The sequence below is a fragment of the Oryctolagus cuniculus genome (assembly GCF_964237555.1).
Source record: "Oryctolagus cuniculus chromosome 16 unlocalized genomic scaffold, mOryCun1.1 SUPER_16_unloc_1, whole genome shotgun sequence".
Classification (NCBI taxonomy): domain Eukaryota; kingdom Metazoa; phylum Chordata; class Mammalia; order Lagomorpha; family Leporidae; genus Oryctolagus; species Oryctolagus cuniculus.
The window spans coordinates 4,535,290-4,555,004 of NW_027208201.1; the positions used below are offsets into that span (position 1 = coordinate 4,535,290).

At 59.0% G+C, this 19,715-nt stretch overlaps 2 protein-coding genes across 4 annotated transcripts in view; both read right to left on the reverse strand.

The window, feature by feature from the left end:
* Positions 1-42: 42 nt before the first annotated feature.
* On the reverse strand, positions 43-3,263 carry ZNF414 (zinc finger protein 414). Of its 2 annotated transcripts, none has more exons than XM_070067547.1 (8): positions 3,136-3,263; positions 2,278-2,560; positions 1,929-2,036; positions 1,733-1,838; positions 1,047-1,390; positions 913-963; positions 303-473; positions 43-201 (listed from the first exon to the last, which is right to left on the reverse strand). In XM_070067547.1, exons 1-8 carry the CDS (start codon positions 3,136-3,138, stop codon positions 128-130), a joined length of 1,140 nt encoding a protein of 379 aa, XP_069923648.1. In that variant the 5' UTR covers positions 3,139-3,263; the 3' UTR covers positions 43-127. The 2 variants fall into 2 exon arrangements, with proteins under 2 accessions (XP_069923648.1, XP_051691458.2); XM_051835498.2 differs by lacking the exon at positions 3,136-3,263 and adding an exon at positions 2,878-3,129.
* Positions 3,264-5,496: 2,233 nt separating this feature from the next.
* The window catches only part of MYO1F (myosin IF), a 30,806-nt gene continuing 16,587 nt past the window's right edge, over positions 5,497-19,715 (reverse strand). For both annotated transcript variants that reach the window (XM_008249129.4, XM_070067553.1), the window contains exons 16-28: positions 18,110-18,191; positions 16,983-17,089; positions 16,591-16,689; positions 16,330-16,474; positions 14,167-14,281; positions 13,904-14,073; positions 10,486-10,631; positions 10,045-10,191; positions 9,713-9,861; positions 9,189-9,272; positions 8,505-8,700; positions 8,248-8,417; positions 5,497-6,747 (exon numbers count right to left, since the gene is read on the reverse strand). In XM_008249129.4, the coding sequence (XP_008247351.2) occupies positions 6,671-6,747; positions 8,248-8,417; positions 8,505-8,700; positions 9,189-9,272; positions 9,713-9,861; positions 10,045-10,191; positions 10,486-10,631; positions 13,904-14,073; positions 14,167-14,281; positions 16,330-16,474; positions 16,591-16,689; positions 16,983-17,089; positions 18,110-18,191 (1,687 nt within the window). In that variant the 3' untranslated portion in view covers positions 5,497-6,670. The remainder of the gene's footprint in view (positions 6,748-8,247; positions 8,418-8,504; positions 8,701-9,188; positions 9,273-9,712; positions 9,862-10,044; positions 10,192-10,485; positions 10,632-13,903; positions 14,074-14,166; positions 14,282-16,329; positions 16,475-16,590; positions 16,690-16,982; positions 17,090-18,109; positions 18,192-19,715) is intronic.

A 19,715-nucleotide genomic window follows, 5' to 3' on the forward strand; every position in this document is an offset into this window, starting at 1 on the left:
CCGTGTGCACTAGAGGGCAAGGGACCCAGACACAGCACAGGCTGGCTTATCGCGCCTCTTTTATTGTCCCCCACCTCAAATCACAAAACTCTTCAACTCCGCCGCCCGCCCCCCATCTCAGCCCGGATCAAAGAGGCGAGAAGACTGGCAGCTCCCCCTCTGACAGCAGCGGCGACGCACTGGGTGCAAGCGGGGCCGGGTCTGGGGTGGGGGGGAAAGGGGAGAAGGAAGCGCGTGAGCCTCGGCTTCGCCTCACCCCTGTGCCCCCCGCCCTCTGCAGCGGCGCTGTCCCCTGGCCTTACCCGCTGAGGCGTCGGGGCGCGGCCCGGACGCCTGGGCCGCGGGGGCGCCAGGGCGGTGGTCCTCCAGGTGCAGGGTCATGGCAGACCGCGAGGCCGTGGAGAAGGCGCACTGCATGCATGAGTAGCGGCCGCGCGTGTGCTCCCACACGATGCGGCCCGGAGCCGCGTGCCCTGCGGGCAGGCAGGCGGGACCCTATCAGTCCCGCGACCCTAGCCCGGGGGCGGCGGACGCGGGCGGCGGCTTGGACTTTTCCTCGCTTCCCCATCAGCTCCCGTGCGCAGGCGGCCAGGCCTAGCTGGATCCGTTTCTCCCGCCCGTCATCACCGCCGTAAACTCGGCTTATCCGCGGCCCCTGCGCCCACGAACCCTCGCAGGTGGGGAAAGGAGCGCTCCACGGTGATTGGGCGGGCGCGAGTTTCACACGGGAACGCCGGCGCAGAGGAAGGCGCAGGTGCCAGTGGTTTTTAAGGCAAAATCCTGTATTTCGGGGTGGCATTTTTTAGCCACCTGGGAACGGGACGGGCACAGATGCCTGCCAGTTTGCACTGCCCCTGCAGGGCGCAGGAAGGAAAGCCCCGCCAACCCTCCCTGGTGGTCACCTGCACGCACCTGAGGGCGCATCGGAGCCGCCCTGGGGTCTTCGGGGGCTGCCGCCAGCACCTGCGATAAAGGGGCGGGTCAGGTCCAGTCAGGGGGAGTCCAGCCCGCCGCTCCCTGCAGGAGGCCGCGCCCCCGACACTCACCTTGGCTCTTTTTCCAGACGGCAGCGCTGGAGGCCGGTGGCCCGGGCGCCGCAGCCAGGAAGGGGCGCAGGCGTGGGGGGCTTAGGCCGAAGGGCGCGGGGTTCAAGTAGGGTAGGAAAGGCCCGCTGGGGGCCGGGGCGGGGGTCGTGAAGGGCTCGAGCAGCGGGAACTGCAGGCCCGGCGCCGACGCGGGGTCAGGCTCCTGGGGCCGCTCAGGCGCTGGGGGCTCCTTGTCCAGGGCCGGGGGCGGCGGCGGGGCGGGGCTCTGCGCATGCTCTGCGCAGACATGCAGGTGCTTGAAGAGCGAGCGGTGCGTGCGGAAGCGCAGGAGGCAGTTTTCGCACCTGCGGTGATAAGGTGCGTGTGTGCCACCCTGTGCCACCCGGGGACTCGCTCTGGGAGCGTGCGAAGGGCCCCCACTTGCAGGCGCCGGGCTTCGCCAAGCACCTCCCGCCCACGACAGCCGCGACCCCTCCAGACTTGGAGCCCTGGCAACACGCGGAAGGAGGTCTCAATTTTAAGTTAGGGGGTGCGTTTTCCAACCACGCATGCTCCGCCCTTTCTCTCTCATGGGCAGCTCAGACGGGCGGGACTCGCCCGAGGCCACGCCCATCTCCTCCACCTTGGCACTAAGCGGGGAGGGCGAGGGGCCTGGCCCTCGACCCCGGGCTGGGTGAGGCTCTCACTTGAAGTAGCGGTTGGGCTTGTAGTGCAGCTTGCTGTGCGCCACCAGCTCCTGCATGCTGGGGAAGCTCTCGGTGCAGCTCGGGGCAGAGCAGCGGAAGAGCTTGCCTGGAGGGACGGAGGGCAGAGGGGTGGCTGAGGCTGGCCCCCCGGAGGGGTGGGCCCTGCCGGCCTCCTGAGCACCTACCCTGGCCCTACCTTCCAAGGACTGTGGGGGGGGGCAGTGCGTACGAAGATGCTGTGCCAGGTCCCGAACGCTGGGGAAACTGAGGCAGCAGCCAGGGCTCGAGCAGGGTATCTGCTTCCCTGCAGGATGACAGGACTGGGTGGTCAGCGGTCCCTTTCCCAGGGACACCACCAGCCACCCCACCGCCCCGCCCCTCCACCATACTGGGCCGCCAGAGGGTACACGGCCTGGCTGGTGCTTGGTCCATGGGCAAAAGCATCCCTCGGGCAGACCAGCTGGACCCCAACGTCCCACGTCTGCATTCCTCACTCCAGTGGTTCCCAGGCCCGTGGCTTCCCAGAAGGCCCCATCACAGGTCACCTGGTGCTGGGCGTCGTCTGGGAGGCCGCAGCTCCTCACTGGTCCCCGGGGCTGTGCCGGCTGGACCAGGGCTGGGTCCAGGCTCTGAGGCTGGGGAGGCACCCTGCTGTGTCCCTGCGGGCCACACTGGGGGCGTAGCTGCCCGGTCGGGGCCCGGCGCCTCCTCCATGGAGGTGGAGGCAGTGGCTGCCACCACCGGGGCCAACACCTCCTTGTCGGTGTCACTGGAGCTGGGCTCTGCAGTGGCCGGTATGTCCGGGCCGGGCCCCGACGGTTCCTCCTCCTGGTGGAAGGAAGAGGGGGAGGGAGCTCCTGTGCGCCCCAGGGAACCTGTCCCACGAGGCCCGGACATTTCTGGAACCCCCTTCCCCACCTAGAAGTCACCCTGGCACCCCCATTCTAAGGAGGCACCTACAAGACAGGGTGGGGGTAATTGTGCCCATGAGACACATCCCCAATTCCTAAGGCAGGGAAAGGGCGTGGCCCAGGAGGGGGTGGGGCCGCGGCTTTGAAGGCGGGGTTCTGGACTGGACAACCCTAGGCAAGATGCTGGAGAGGCCAGAAGCGGATTGTTTGAGGATGGAGACAGGCCCCGCCAACCTCGGGCTGCATAGACGGACGTGGAGCAGCTGAGGGCCCGGATATGCCTAGTAGAGGGGCGGAGCCCGAGCCCTGTGGGCGTGGCCGTGTCGAAACCAGGCCCGGAAGTAGGGGTAGGGCGATTGCCGAGTGACAGCCAGCTGCGGGCTGGTGCCCGGATGTGGGGGCGGGGTCGGTCGGAGGGTGTGTGCTTGGCAGGGACGCTCCCTGTCGGTTCCCGCTGCTCCGCCGCGCCCGCGCCCCCGGCGCCGCGCTCACCATCCTCAACCTGGCTCGGCCTCTCGTTTTCGCGGTTCCGGCGGCTCGGGCTGAGGAGGCAGCGACTTCCTCGGCGCTGCGGCCTCGAGCTCACGTCGGCGCCATTTTCCGAATCCCAGCTCTCGCGAGAGCGGGGGAGCGGAGCCTGCGCGAGGCGCCCCGCGAGGGGCGGGGCCTGAGATGGGCTCACCCTGGGCAGCCGCGAGGTCGCCGCTGTGGGCGAGCGCGGTTGGCGCCTTGCGGAGAACCGGCGATCGGGATGAGGGGGTCCCTCCTGGTCTCCGTGTCGTCGGCGCAAAATGGACATCCTTTCGGGCCCGTCCCGCCACCCACCCTCCAAAGGCGGCAAAGTGCGGTTCTCCTGGATTGAGCCACCTCCTTGCGGGGAAATTGGCAATTGGAAGGGGTCCGCTGAGCTGGTGGCTTAAGTGCCCGTCTTCAGGCTAGTCTTGGTCCAGGTGCCGAGGTCCCGGAGGTGAGGCCCCTAGGGGGCCGCTGCAGGGATCTGATCACCAGACCCACGGAGGCACTTGCTGCTCTGGTAGATAAAGCCCTATTGGCCAGTACTGTCCAGAGGGATTCGTGTAGAGGAATTCCAGGTCCAGGCGGGGAGACTCCAGGTCCCCAGCTCCCCGTGACCGCCCCCCCCCCGACTTGCTGAATCCCACTTGGCCACCCTGAGAATTCCCGAAGGAGCGCGACCTCGCTGACCACTCAAAAGGTCACCAGCGCCACTGCCCCAGGGTGCGAGGTGCACGGACCGAGCTGAGCACGCACCTGTCAGCCCCATTTCAGTCTACCAGAACCTTCATCCCAGCTCCTCCGGGAGCCCTCGAATTAAGCAAGAGCTGCCCGGCTCCTTGCTCTGCACTTTGCAAATAAATCCCCAATGTCCATGGTTGGGTTTCTGAGCGTTGGGTGAACGGACCCAGGTTTGGGGGTTCTTACAGCAACACCCACTATTTTCGGAATTCTGAAACAGGGACAGATTTGTCTTTGCCAAGGAACAGTGGGGGGGCGAGCGCACTGCAGGTGCATGGCCAGGGCGGGGTGCAGAGGTCCGGAAGTGGCCTCGGTGCAGAATGGGTCATCAGGGCCAGGTGAGCAGTGGAGACAGAGGGTGTGGTTTGTGTTATTGAAACCACTGATGAATTTTTAGCAGGAGGAGGCTTACCATCGGCTCTGTGGGGGTCATTTGAAGGAGAGGCCCTCTGGGAGAGATGGGACAGTACAGCTTAGATCTCTGTAACACGTTATTCAACCATCCCAGAGGTGCTGGCTGAGCCGAAGACAAATGGAGGCCTTGTCAGTGCCTGTGCCTCTGTTGTAAGGTGTAGGTGAGGATGTTGTGGCGTGGTGAGGATGCCCGCTTCCCCTATCGGAGTGCCTGGTTTCCAGTCCTGCCTCCAAGTCCAATCCAGCTCCCTGCTGATGCGCACCTTGGGAGGCAGCAGGTGGTGGCTAATGTACTCTGGCCCCTGCCACCCACCGGGGAGACCTGGATGAAGTTCCAGGCTCCTGCTTCTGCCTGGCCCAGCCCTCGCTGTTGGAGGCATTTGGGGATTGAACCAGCAGGGGAACAATCTCTCTCTCTCTGCCTTTCAAATAAAGATAAATAGAGGCCGGCGCCGCGGCTCACTAGGCTAATCCTCCGCCTTGCGGCGCCGGCACACCGGGTTCTAGTCCCAGTCGGGGCGCCGGTTCTGTCCTGGTTGCCCCTCTTCCAGGCCAGCTCTCTGCTGTGGCCAGGGAGTGCAGTGGAGGATGGCCCAAGTGCTTGGGCCCTGCACCCCATGGGAGACCAGGATAACCACCTGGCTCCTGCAATCGGATCAGTGCGGTGTGCTGGCCGCAGCGCGCCGGGCACGGCGGCCGTTGGAGGGTGAACCAATGGCAAAAGGAAAACCTTTCTCTCTCTCTCTCTCTCACTGTCCACTCTGCCTGTCAAAAAAAAAAAAAAAAAGAATTTTTTTAAAGTCAAACAAGACATACATACCTATGACTTTTATATGCAGAGAATACCGTTAGAGGGAGAGTGACTTTTCACTCTTTTGTGCGCCTTGAATGAAAAAGTTTTTCATTTCATTACCACTCTTCCAGTTACAAAGTCATGTGTTTTAAGAAACAAAGATCTCTTTGATGCTGGAGTGTGTGTGTGTGTGTGCGTGCGTGCGCGGCAGAGTTTGGTGCAATCTGGGGAAGTGAGACCTCAGAGGGGACTCAGACTCCAGGAAGGGAGGACAGGGACGGGGATTTTGTAAGAGTCAACAGGATGTGGGGCCCAGGAGAGGGTGGGGCCAGGGTGACTCTGAGGTTTGTCTTCGAAAGAAGCTGTCAAAATATGTCACACCAGGGTAGCTCTTTGGCTCAGCAGTTTTTTCTATTTTTTATTATTATTTTTTTTTGACAGGCAGAGTAGATAGTGAGAGAGAGAGAGAGAGACAGAGAGAAAGGTCTTCCTTTTTGCCGTTGGTTCACCCTCCAATGGTCGCTGCGGCTGGCGCACCGCGCTGATCCGATGGCAGGAGCCAGGTACTTATCCTGGTCTCCCATGGGGTGCAGGGCCCAAGCACTTGGGCCATCCTCCACTGCACTCCCTGGCCACAGCAGAGAGCTGGCCTGGAAGAGGAGCAACCGGGACAGAATCCGGCGCCCCGACCGGGACTAGAACCCGGTGTGCCAGTGCTGCAAGGCGGAGGATTAGCCTAGTGAGCCGCGGCACCGGCTAGCAGACTGCTTTTCTGTAAAGACCAATACAAGGGTGGGGAGGCCCAGCGGCTTTCCCTGGGATGTCTTCCCAGCCACGTGCGGCTTCAGGAAAGGAAAGTGGACCCAATTCAAACTTTGGTGAGGTGAGAGGGGGGCAGATCAAAAAGCTCAAGGAAGATGTAATTTAAAGATAAATGTATTTTGGTGCCAAAAAATTATAAAAAGTCAAAATCCACACATAAATTTTTTTCATAATACTAGTTTTGCATGAATTGGTTTTGAAGACCCCTGCTATGAAGGCACGGCTTGGCTCTGTGGTATCTTGGATAAGTGACTGAACCTCTCTCAGCCTCCATTATTCCACCTGTAAAACGGGGGCACCCATTGCCCCTGCGTTGCAAGGTCGTGAGAGCAACAGTCCTTACGGTCGGTGCTTTCGCCTGGCCGATGTTTATTGCCTTAGAGATGAGAGAAGGCGGCAAGTGGCATCGCTGGACACCTGCCTTGCCATGGACTGTGCCTGGCCAGCATCTTGCGGAGAGCCCAGGACACGACTCAGCCTGTACACACAAGGCAGCTAGGTAGGAGGTAGGTGCTGCACATACCCTCTTTCGACACATGAAGAAACCGACACTTGGGCAGGGAGGGATGCCAGGGCCCGGGGGTGGGGTGGGGTGGGGTCTGCAGCGGTGACCCCCACGGCCTGAGCTGGGCTGGAGGTCGTAGGATTGGCCTTTTTGGCCAGGGCAGCCAAGGGCGATACGGCTCTCTGGCAGGCAGGCACGTTGGGCAGGCGGGAGGGCGCAACTGCAGCCCCCTCCCCAGGTCAGATCTTCTCCACATAGTTTCCCGGGAACAGGCCCTCCTGACCGTGCAGCCGGCCTTTCCACCAGCCCGAGGGATCTGTGGGAGAAAGGAGAGCGGTAGGCCTTGCCAGGCCGGCCCCACAGGAAGCCCTCAGGCCAGTTCTGTCTGACACAGCGCCATGTCCTTGACCTGCCAGAGGCAGGAACCATCCAAAACCATCCAGCCCCCATAGAGGGGCTGGCGCTGTAGCATGCGGTGGGGGGAAGTTCAAGTCAGCAGTTCAAGTCCCAGCTGCTCCACTTCTGATCCAGCTCCCTGCTGATGGGCCTGGGAGAAGCAGCAGAACATGGCGCAAGTGCCGGGGCCCCTGCTATGCACATGGGAGACCCAGGTGTTGCATGAGCAGGAAGCTGGAGCCCAGTACGAACCCTGGCACTGCAATATGGGGATGTGGGCATCTCAGCCAGTGCCCTAACTGCTGCCCCTCCAGGAACCTGTCAAAGACCCTTCCCATGGCCTTTCCTAGCTATTGGCTCATACATTTTCTAGAACATTCTTTGCTTCTGCTCTTTCCTCCCCACTTCCTCCTCAAGACCCCTCCCCACCCTGCAGTGTGGACCCAGGAATGACCAGGTCTCCCTGACCCCCAGGGGGCTCTTGCCCATACCTGCAGAGCAGGCTGGTGAGTCCCAGCCTCTCAGGGGGCGGCCCAGAGGACCAAGGTAGGAGGCCGTTCAGGTGGACACCTTTCTGAGCACAGGGGTCTGTGTGGTGGGTTCTGCTATGGCTGTGTGTTTCACAGATGGGCAACACCAGGCTCAAGTCCTAGGTGACTCAGGGAGGCCAGACCCCGGGGTTTAAGTAAGATTTGAGCCCTGAACTCAGGCAGTGTTTCCTGATGTCTTCGGATAATAGTACAGAGGAGTGGAAGTTAACCCAATACTGGGGTTTAGGGTGGACCTGATTAGATTGGATTAGTTTAGAAGGCCATGGCCAGGGGCTGGCTTTATGGCACAACAGGTAAAGCCACCGTCTGCGACTCGGCATCCCATGTGAGCACCGGTACGTGTCCAGGCTGCTCCACTTCCGATCCAGTTCCCTGCTCATGTCTTGGGAAAAGCAGCAGGGGACAGTCCAAGTGCTTGGGCTCCTGCACCCATATGGGAGACCTGAATGAAGCTTCTGGCTTTGGCCTAGCTCAGCCCTAGCCAATGCAGCCATCTGGGGAGTGAAACAGCGGCTGGAAGATCTCTCTCTGTCTCTCTGTGTCTCTCCCTCTCTGTAATTCTGACTTTGAAATAAATAAGTTAATTTTAAGAAAATAAGAAGGCATGGCCAGAGGCTGAGACTGGGAGCCAACATGAACCTCTTTGCTGCCCCAGATGCTTCATTGCAGTCCTAGAAGCTGGTTTAGGGGGACCTCCAGAGCCAGGGCCATGGGGCCTATGCAGCCACTGGAGCAGGAGAGAGTTTCTCTGGTAGGGGCTGGTTGTCTCTGTTCTTCCCAAAGGATGGAAGGGTGTGTACCCCCCCCCCCCCGGGGGGGGCTTCCTGGCAGCACCAGCATTCTGACCAGCTCGGGCCCAGGTCACCCACCTTCCATGAGGATCTCTATGACTTCGTTCACACTGAAGCTCAGCTCATCCACGTCTTGGCCGATGTACTGGTACAGCGCTCGGCACCGTGGGCCGTGGGTCCGTGGCTGGGGCTTGGGTCGGCCCACGCCAGGCACAGGCCTCTGTCCCACACTGCGCTTCCTCTGTATGCTGCGGGCACAGGGGATGCCGATTGCAAACCCAGACACTCCCCCGGCCCCTGTCCACCTCCTGGGGTTGCCCTCCCTTCCCGCCTACCCAGCCACGCCCTGGTCTGGCACGTTGAGGAATTCTGTGTTGTGTTCTGAGGGTGGCCGTGCTCGGGTTCGTCTGCTAGCCCCCAGAGTTGAGGACGGAGGGCCTCGGGGAGGCCGCTGAGAGCCTCCTCCAGATGTGATCTCCATGGGCAGGGGGCCCCCTCTGGCGGAGGGGGCCACCCCATTGCGATCCAGGCCTGCAATGGGAGCAAGGATGGGGTTATTCATCAGGCAGCGTTTGAGGAAGGCTGGGCTCCAAATTCCCAGACTTCGTAACCCTGGGCCAGAGGTGCTTTTGGCTAGGGGGAGACTCCCTGGCACCCTCTATAGGAGCGTGCTTGCTGGGTGGGTTTTGGAGGATTATAAGAGCTTAGCAAGGTAGCCTGGCATAGAAAAGATAAGAACAAACGTGGTGAGTTGACAAAACAAGACGCAGTCTGCGAGACAGGAGGGTAGGTTGGGAAAGAGAACAGGCCAGGGGTTAGCTGGGGGTGGATTCCGAAGGGCTTTGAATGCCAAACTAGGCTTAGGGGTTCTCCAGTGGGAGATGGGGCACTGTGGAGGGTTCTGCACAGAAACGGGTGGTCAAGTGTGCTTGTTGGGGTCCATGGACTGGGGGTCCGGCTTAGGCCATTCGGCCCACAAGAGGCAAGGGAAGACCCTCAGTGAGAGGTGGTCTCCTCACCTCTGGGGGGCCCTGGGGCTGCCCGCGTGGGGTGCGGGCCCGACCTGTGGGGTTTTCCTTGGGCCATTCCTTTCCGCGTAGGCTCTGAAAAGGAAAAGGATGCCTGACTAACCTCTTGGCCCGCCGAAATGTCCTGTCCACTCTGGCCCCGCCCCCTCAGATTCATTGGTTCCCCTTCAGCACTCTTCGTTAGTTATTGGTACACTTGCTCTGTCCAGTGATTGGCCCCGCCCCTCCTTTCCTCTGGACACGCCCATTTCAGGGCATGCCCCTCATTCCATAGGTTGGTTTGACACATTGGGTTGCCCCATCACGTTTCTCCTCCACTCATTGGTCACCTCTCTTTAATACTCTCTCTAGACACACCCCCTCCATGGCTCTCATCCACTCATGACCAGCATTACTTGCCCCGCCCCTAAAGCCTCGATTGGTCCCCTTGCTGGCTCCGCCTCCCACAAGGCCCGCCTCTTCCTGAGCACCGCCTCTTGGGGGAGGGGTCCGTCCCTGGTTTTGCGCAGACTCACTGGAGCTCTTGGGCAACCCGTCGCCCACGCTGACCGTGAGGGACCGGCCACTGGCCTTGAGCACCGCCAAGTCGCCGGAGCCGCGGGAGAAGGTGACGCTGCGGGTGCCGCCTCCGCCCCAGCCCTCTTTTTTCACTCGGAATTGTAGTCTGGGGGAGAGAAGAGAAAGCTGGCGGGGTTGTGTGTGGGGGAGCCAGGCGGGTCCACCCCACCAGGACCCGGGAGGGGATGGGGCGCCGTCCCCGGGCCCCTGGGGTGGAGGGGGCGTGCCGTGCGTGCCGTGCGGCGATCAGCCTGAGGACGGTGCTGGTGATGGGGGGCTTGGGGCGTACGTGTCGCTGAAGGTGAGGGGCAGGGGCTTCCCCGCCACCTCCTGGAAGCGCTTGCACAGGAGGCTGACGAGCTCGGTCTTGAAGATGCTCTCCAGGAAGCTGTCGGCCGCGTCCTCTTGGAGGATGAAGAAATCGTCCTGTCGCGTGCTAGGGACGGGCGGGAGGAGAGGCGAGGCGAGCCACAGGTGAGGGTGGCTGGGATGCAACCGGGGAGGGTCAGGTGAGAGGCGGAAGGGAGCGGTGGGTGACACAGGTGAGTCCCCAGAGGGGTTGCTGGGAAAGGTGTTAGCCGGGAAGGGCCAGGTGAAGTCTCGCAGGAGGGTAAGGGGCGGGGTGGCGTCGCTTCCGGGTCAGGTGAGTGGGACAGGTAGGGCCGAGAGAGCGCTCCAGGGGTAGCGACAGACTGTCAGGATTTCAGAGGGGGTGACCGTGGGGCCTCACCTGAGGGAGACTCCCCGGAGTGCCTGCATCTCCAGCTTTTTCTTCAGGACCTCACGCACCTGGCCCTTCTCGGGTCCCTTCTTCACTTTCTCCCTCCCAATGAGGAACACAGCCTTGGGCGTCAGGATCAAGTCGCGTTTGATGGGCTGCGGGCATGGAGACCAGAGGCTGGTGGCCGGGGCCCTGGGTGTGGGCGGCTCTGCCCAGGGAGTCAGCCCCAGGCTGAGAGGTGGTGCTGGTGGATCGGGTGAAGGCGTTTGGGTTAGGGGTGTGTGTGTGTGTGTGTGTGAGATGCTCCAGGTGGTCGGGTGTGTGTGTGTGAGAGAGAGAGAGAGAGAGAGAGAGAGAGAGAGAGAGAGAGAGAGAGATCCTCCCAGTGGTCAGGTGTGTGTGTGTGTGAGAGAGAGAGAGAGAGAGAGAGAGCGAGCGATGCTCCCGGTGGTCAGGTGTGTGTGTGTGTGTGTGTGTGTGTGTGAGAGAGAGAGAGAGAGAGAGAGATGCTCCCGGTGGTCAGGTGTGTGTGTGTGTGTGTGTGAGAGAGAGAGAGAGCGATGCTCCCAGTGGTCAGGTGTGTGTGTGTGTGTGTGTGTGTGAGAGAGAGAGAGAGAGAGCGCGCGCGATGCTCCCGGTGGTCAGGTGTGTGTGTGTGTGTGTGTGTGTGTGAGAGAGAGAGAGAGAGAGAGAGAGAGAGAGAGAGAGATGCTCCTGGTGGTCAGGTGTGTGTGTGTGTGTGTGTGTGTGTGAGAGAGAGAGAGAGAGAGAGAGTGATGCTCCAGGTGGTCAGGTGTGTGTGTGTGTATGAGACACTCCTGGTGGTCAGGTGTGTGTGTGTGTGTGTGTGAGAGAGAGAGTGATGCTCCCGGTGGTCAGGTGTGTGTGTGTGTGTGAGTGTGTGAGTGATGCTCCAGGTGGTCAGGTGTGTGTTGTGTGTGTGATCCTGCAGGTGGTCAGGGGTGTTGTGTGTGTGAGAGATGCTCCCAGTGGTCAGGTGTATGTGTGTGTGTGTGTATGTGTGTGTGTGAGATGCTCCAGGTGGTCAGGTGTGTGTGTGTGTGTGAGTGATGCTTCAGGTGGTCAGGGGTGTGTGTGTGTGTGTGTGTGTGTGTGTGTGAGAGATGCGCCAGGTGGTCAGGTGTGTGTGTGTGTGTGTGTGTGAGTGATGCTCCAGGTGGTTAGGTGTTTGTGTGTGTGTGTGTGTGTGTGTGTGTGAGAGAGAGAGAGAGAGAGAGAGAGAGAGAGAGAACGAGAGACGCTCCAGGTGGAGGTATTTGAGTTAAGTCATGCACACAATACGAAGGGAGGTGGGCGTTCGGCTTAGTGGTTAAGAAGCCAGTGTCCCACACAGGGGGACCTGGGTTCTGTCCCTGGCTCCCTCTCTGGATGCCAGCTTCCTGCTAATGCAGACCCTTGGAGGAAGTGGTGAGGGCTCAGGTGATCGGGTTCCTGCCACTCAAGTAGGAGACCCAGATTAGGTTCCAGGCTGCCAGCTTTAGTCCCTGGGCTGTTGTCGGCATTTGGGGGAATGAGCTAGCCAATGGGAGCTCTCTCTTTGTCTTTCACCTCTGCGTCTCAAGTAAACAAATAAATAGTTATAAAATAGAGAAATAGAAGGAAGTTGGGTAAGGGCATACTGGTTAGAAAGGTGTCTGGGCCAGTGAACAGGTACAGGGTAAGTGAAGCACCTGCTGATTGGTCCAGATGGGAGCCCTGGGTGACAGTGCTTGAGTCACGTGACTAAAGCTAGCCCAGGTAAAGGTCTGGGGCTCAGGTGAGGGTGTATGCATCAGGTTGCTAGGTAAGGGTACCAGGTTCATGAGAGGGAGTCAGGGGCAGGTGTATGTGTGAACTGAGTTGGTACTGCAAGTCAGGTGAGGGTGTACCTGGGATGTGTGGGTTCAGTTGGGGAGTCCTGGGTGATGGTATCCATGTCAGCTGGGGAGGTATACCTGCCACACAGACCTGTTCAAAGCAGCTGAGGGCCCTTGGGCCAGGCTTGGCACGGGTGTCTGGGATGCGAGGTTGTGTAGATCAGGTGAGGGCGTGCGAGTGTCCAAGGCAGGTGCGAGTGTCCAGGCCATGTAAAGGTGTACAGATGATCTCACCATGGACCTGGCCTCTCTCTAAGCTGTGGGCAGGGTGAGTGTCTGGGTTAGGTGATAGTGTCTGGGGCTTGAGATGTGGTTTGAGTCCAGTGTGGTACCTGGTCAGGGAGTACAGGTCAAGGCCAGGTGCACCTGTGGGCAAGAGTGGCCAGGCTCGGCAGTGAGAGAACACCTGTGCCCAGGGCTGTCTGTAACAGGAGAGGATGACTGTGGTGGAGGTGCCTGGATGTTAGGGCTGAGAGTGTACATCTGGTCAGAGCTGCTGGGCATGCACCTATGGATAGGCTGCTTGGGCCAGGTGAGGGTGTGTCTGTATATGCGTAGCTGGGCCAGGTGAAGATATAGTGAATGGACAGGTGTATCTAGGGTGGGTGAAAGTATAGCTAACGAATAAATTTGTCCAGAATAGGTGAGGGTGGCCCTGTGGCCCAGGCTTCCGGGTGAGGTGAATGTAATTGTGGGCAGACATATCTGGCCAGGTGAGGTTTGATGAACAGCTGATTGCGTACATTTGGGCAAGTATGTCTGGGCCTTGTTAGGGAGTACCTGTGATGGGACAGTTGTGTCTAGGCTAGGTACATGTATACCTGGGGCCAGGTATGGGCAGGTGTGTCTAGGCTAGGTGCGTGTATACCTGGGGGCAGGTATGGGCAGGTGTGTCTAGGCTAGGTGCCTGTATACCTGGGGGCAGGTATGGGTAGGTGGGTCTACCTGTGATGGAACAGGTGTGTCTAGGCTAGGTGCATGTATACCTGGGGGCAGGTATGGGCAGGTGTGTCTAGGCTAGGTACATGTATACCTGGGGCCAGGTATGGGCAGGTGTGTCTAGGCTAGGTACATGTATACCTGGGGCCAGGTATGGGCAGGTGTGTCTAGGCTAGGTCCATGTATACCTGGGGGCAGGTATGGGTAGGTGGGTCTACCTGTGATGGAACAGGTGTGTCTAGGCTAGGTGCATGTATACCTGGGGGCAGGTATGGGCAGGTGGGTCTACCTGTGATGGGACAGTTGTATCTAGGCTAGGTACATGTATACCTGGGGCCAGGTATGGGCAGGTGTGTCTAGGCTAGGTGCGCGTATACCTGGGGGGAGGTATGGGTAGGTGGGTCTACCTGTTATGGAACAGGTGTGTCTAGGCTAGGTGCATGTATACCTGGGGGCAGGTATGGGCAGGTGTGTCTAGGCTAGGTGCATGTATACCTGGGGGCAGGTATGGGCAGGTGTGTCTAGGCTAGGTCCATGTATACCTGGGGGCAGGTGATGGTGTACCAGGCTGGAGCCAGGCTCTCGCACACGTCCACCTGCTAGTGCCTCACCTTGAAGCGGCGGTCATACTTGGTGACCGAGTCGGCGAAGTCCACACGCTCCCTCTTGCCTAGGAACTGGCGCAGCTCTGGCCGCTCCTCCAGCCCCAAGTAGTCCCCGACAAAGTTGCGGTTGATGCTGTTTCTCCGCCGCTCTTTCTTGTTGAGGAGGATGTTGGAGGCTGAGGGGACACCGGGTGGGGGGCAGGGGTCACGGCTCAGCTCTTCTGGGTCCATCTGTCCAGGGCCTGAGCCTCCCACCGGAAGCCCCTCACCTTCCTCCCGCATCTCCTCGTGCTTGCGGACTGCCACGTGGCGCCGCCAGGCCTTCTGGATGATTCGGGCAAAGCCGTCGAACTTCCGCTCTCGTATCTCCTCCAGGAGGAAGAGCTTGGACAAGACACAGGGCTGGTGGGGTCCTGGGACCTCCCCAGGGGCTGCAGTCTCAGGTTTCCCCTGGTCCACCCCATTCCTATGCATCTGTTCATGTGCACGCACACACGTGCACTCATATGCTCTCATGTGCACTCACACACATGCTCAAAAGGTGTTTTTCGGGGGCCTGTGTTTGGTCCAGCACCTGCGACACACGCATCCCATGTGAGTGCTGGTTCAAGTCCCGACTGCACCACTCCTGATCCAGCTCCCTGCTAATGTGCCTTGGAATGCAGCAGAAGGTGGCCCAAGTTCCTCTAGCCTCTGCCACCCACGTGGGAGGCTTAGATGGAGTTCTTGGCTCCTGGCTTTAGCCTGGACAACCCTGGCCATTGAGGCCATTTGGGGAGTGAACCAATGGATGAAACATCTCTCTCTCTATTTCTGTCTCTCCACCTCTCTCATTCTCTATAATTGCCTTTCAAATAAATAAATAAATAAATCTTAATTTTTTTTCTTCCTCCAATGACTGGACCTGGTGATCCCTTCAGATGGGGTGCACACACCTGTGCATTAAATTACATATATATGTGTATATATATATATATATATAGCATGATTTTTTTTTTTTTTTTGACAGGCAGAGTGGACAGTGAGAGAGACAGAGAGAAAGGTCTTCCTTTGCCGTTGGTTCACCCTCCAATGGCTGCCGCGGCCGGCGTGCTGCAGCCGGCGCACCGCGCTGATCCGATGGCAGGAGCCAGGAGCCAGGTGCTTTTCCTGGTCTCCCATGGGGTGCAGGGCCCAAGCACCTGGGCCATCCTCCACTGCACTCCCTGGCCACAGCAGAGAGCTGGCCTGGAAGAGGGGCAGCCGGGACAGAATCCAGCGCCCCAACCGGGACTAGAACCCGGTGTGCCGGTGCCGCTAGGCGGAGGATTAGCCTAGTGAGCCGCGGCGCCGGCTATCATGATTTTTTAAAAAAAGATTTATTTAGGGGCTGGCGCCATGGCTCACTTGGTTAATCCTCTGCCTGTGGCACCGGCATCCAATATGAGCACCGGGTTCTAGTCCCAGTTGCTCCTCTTCCAGTCCAGCTCTCTGCTGTGGCCCGGGAAGGCAGTGGAGGATGGCCCAAGTGCTTGGGCCCCTGCACCTGCATTGGAGACCAGGAGGAAACACCTGGTTCTTGGCTTCGGATTGGCGTGACGCACCAGCCGTAGTGGCCATTTGGGGGGTGAACCAATGGAAGGAAGACCTTTCTCTCTGTCTCTCTCTCTGTCTAACTCTGTCAAATAAAAAAAAAAAAGATTTATTTATTTATTTGAAAGAGCTACAGAGAGAGGAGAGACAGAAGTCTTCCATCCGATGGTTCTCCCCAATTGGGTGCAACGGCCGGAGCTGTGCTGATCTAAAGCCAGGAGCCAGGAGCTTCTTCCAGGTCTTCCACCCAGGTGCAGGGGCCCAAGCACTTGGGCCATCTTCCACTGCTTTCCCAGGCTGTAGCAGAGAGCTGGATCAGAAGTGGAGCAGCCGGGTCTTAAACCGGTGCCCATATGGGATGCCAGCGCTTCAGGCCAAGGTATTAACCCGCTGTACCTCAGTGCCAGCGCTGCATTAAATTATACCAAGGGGTATAATAGCTGCCACTGGCCAGCTCTGTGATCTTGCCAGAAACAGCAAAGACATCACAGAGTCCCATATGCTAATGAGGCAGTCACATGCCATCTGTCAAAGGTGCACCCTGGTTCAGTGAAGGCAGAAACAGGAACCAGGGATGGGTGTTTGGCGCAGTGGTTAAGCCACTGCTTGGGATGCCCACATCCCATAACTGGAGTGCCTGGGCTTGGTTCCCAGCTCCTTCTGCTTCTCATCCTGCCCCCTGCTACAGTGCATCCTGGGAGGCAGCAGATGATGGCTCAAGTGCTCTGGGTCCCTGCCACCCAGAATGGGGACCTGGATTGAGTTCCAGTCTCCTGGCTTTAGTGTGGCCCCAGTCCTGGCTGTTGCAAGCATAAGGAGTGTGAACCAGTGGACAGAGGATCTTTCTCTGTCTCACTCACCGACTCTGGGTTCTTGATGAAGACCTTGGTGCTCCCCATCTGGTACTGGTCGGGGTCCATGTTGACCGCCCGAAGCAGGTGCTGGATCCCCTGGCGTTCATCCCCACGCCACCGCGGCCACGTCTCAGGGGTCAGGATGGCGTACCTGGAGGCAGAGGGGCGGTGTGTGTGTGTGTGTGTGTGGTCGGAGCAGACAGGGCGGGCCTGTCATTCTGATGGGGGGGTGGGGTTCGTTGAGTGCAGGGGCTGGGGGCTGCTCACCTCTGCAGGAACTTGGGAAACTGGCGGCGGTAGGCGAAGCCCGCCCTGCGCACGCGGATGTTCTCCTTCAGGCCCAGGTACTCCACCTGGTGCTTGACCCTGGCAGGGAGAGGGGTCTGAGTCCCTTGCGGGTGAGGGGCTGGAGGCCTGCATGATTGGGGGTGGGGTGAGACCTGGGGAGGCGGCTCAGGGATCAGTCTGGGGGTGACTTCTGTGGGGGTGGGATCTTGGGGAAGGGGTCTTTTCTCGTCCTGGCAGTCAGTACTGGGGGTGGGGTCTCGGGGAAGTGGGGGGCCTGGGCTAGCCACTTGGTCAGCCCACAGACAGGCTGGGGTCATCCTGGAGGTCCCAGTCAGCTCTCAGTGTAAACCTGGGGCTGAGCCTGGTCTCACCTGCTTTCCTCCCAGTCCCGGGGCTTCTTGGTCTCGTTGGGCTTGATGCAGCGGATGTAGTGGGGTATGCACCTCTTCAGCGTGGCCACCAGGTCGTTGGCTTGTTTCTGCAGCGAGGAGAAGGGGAGGGGGCGCACAGGTGGGCTTGTCGGACCTCGTCTCCACCCCAGCCCCAGGAGACTCGGATGTCTAGGGGACATGGGGAACGGGGCTGGCGTGCAGTGCACCACAGGGAACCCGCGTCTCTGCTGTGTGTGTACCCAGCCCGCAGACTGTCACACTGGCACTGTCACCTTTGCCACACTCACCGTAGCCTGGCCCAGACAGTGCTCAGAAGGCCTGGCTGACTGCTTCACAGAGCAGTGAGGAGAGTTCATTTCTGCCTGCCCTTCATGGGGACGGGAACTTTGGGCGTCGGGGATCACGTGTGTGTCTGGGAGGGGAGCCTTGGGTTGCTCAGGGGGAGGGGGAGGACCAGAAAGGAAACTGTTCAAGGTGGGAGGACGGGGGTGTTGGATGAAGCTAGTTCCTCCTGTATGTAAGATAGGTGTTAAACTGTCACCAGGACGGGACCCCCACGTTCACAGCCACGGGTGCAAGCAGCCCGGATATCCACTGACGGGTGAGTGGGTGCACACAGTGTGGTCATCCACACAATGGGATCTGAGTCATGCGACACAAAAGGACAAGCCCCATGTGACTCCACTCCTAGGAGGTCCCTGGGGTCATCAGAGCTACAGAGACAGGAAGTAGAGTGTGTGGGAGGTGCCAGGGGCTGAGGGAGGGGAGTGAGTTGTCTCCTGGGGGCGGAGTTGCACTTTGGGAAGAGAAGAAAGTTCTGGAAACTGATGGTGGTCAGGGTTCAACAGCCACAGGAACGTGCTTAATGGGTAAGATGGTCCACTTTATGTGGGTGTTTTACCGCATTAAAAACAAATTATCAACATCTCCCTAAAAGTTCAATTTAGGTATTTGAGGGGGATGTCAAGGAAGCTGCTTGAAAACTCCCAAACCCAGAGCTGGAGGAGGCTTCTGTGGTATGGAGGGTGCCAGAAACAGAGGCAGAGGCCCCGGGGGATGGGGGAGAGATGGGGTCTGGGGACTGGAATGCTGGGACGAAGCCTCACTTTGATCTTGGAGCCGGCAGTGCTGGGGCGGCCCTTCTTGTCTACGTCCAGCTTCTCGGGAAACAGCATCCGGAGGAAGGCCCTGGGGGGCAGAGAGAGGGGTGGCAGGTGCAGCTGGGCCCTGGGGTGCCCTTCCCCAGAGGCAGGGCTGCCCCAGTGCCAGCACATCAAACAGGGATCTCTCTGAGGGTGAAGGGTGCTGTGATGGCTGAGCCGGGGAGTGCTGGTTTTGTCTTTTCTTTGGGTTCCTTTTTTATTTTTTTGACAGGCAGAGTGGACAGTGAGAGAGAGAGACAGAGAGAAAGGTCTTCTTTTTGCCATTGGTTCACCTTCCAATGGCCGCCGTGGCCGGCGCGCTGCGGCCAGCGCACCACACTGATCTGATGGCAGGAGCCAGGTGCTTCTCCTGGTCTCCCATGGGGTGCAGGGCCCAAGGACTTGGGCCATCCTCCACTGCACTCCCAGGCCATAGCAGAGAGCTGGCCTGGAAGAGGGGCAACCGGGACAGAATCCGGTGCCCTGACCGGGACTAGAACCCGGTGTGCCGGCGCCGCAAGGCGGAGGATTAGCCTAGTGAGCCGCAGCGCCAGCCTTCATTGGGTTCCTTGATTCAGCTGCACTTTTTATATCTTCCTCTGTGATCAGGCAAGGAAGTAAAACACAGCAAGGTTAAATAATAGGGGTCTGGTGCTGTGGCGTAGCAGGTAAAGCCGCCACCTGCAGTGCCTGCATCTCATATGGGTGCCAGTTCGAGTCCCAGTCGTTCCACTCCCTATTCAGCTCTCTGCTACAGTAGAAGATGGCCCAAGTCCTTGGGTCCCTGCACCTGTGTAGGAGACCTAGAGGAAGCTCCTGACTCCTGGCTTTGGATCAGTCCAGCTCTGGCTGTTGCAGCCATTTGGGGAGTGAACCAGCAGATGGAAGATCTCTCTGCCTCTGCCTCTCTCTCACTCTGCCTTTCAAATAAATAAATCAATCTTTTAAAAAAAATCAAATAATAAAATACAGTTGGCCTTCTGCATTCGTGGATTCAACCCACGGCAGACCCAAAACATCTGAAAAAAAAAATCTGTGCCTGTACTGAATATGTACTGACATTTATTTATATGAGAGACATACACACAGAGAGAGAATCCTGCATCTGCTGGTTCACTCCCCAAATGCCAGCACTGTGCCCTGGCTGGGGCCGAGACCAATGGCTGTGAACTCAGTGTGGGTCTCCCACATGGGTGCAGGGACCCAGTCAATGGAGGCATTACTGCTGCTTTCCAGGGTCTGCATTAGCAGCAGTGGGGCTGAGTATGGAACCCAGATACTCTGATGTCGACTCGGACGTGTTAACCACTAGGCCAAACGCCTGCTCCCAGACTCTTTATTTTCTAGTAGGTAGGCAAAACAGTGTAGCAACTGTTTATGTAGCATTTACCTTGTATTAGGTATTGTTAGGTCATCTAGAAAGATTTAAAGTAGACTGAAGGATGTGTAAATATTAGGCCATTTTATGGAAAGGATTTGAGTATCTAGGGGTTGGGTGTCCTTGGGGGATCCTAGAATCAGCCCCCCATGGATACTAAAGGGTGACTGCCACCTGGGGAAGCATCTTGGG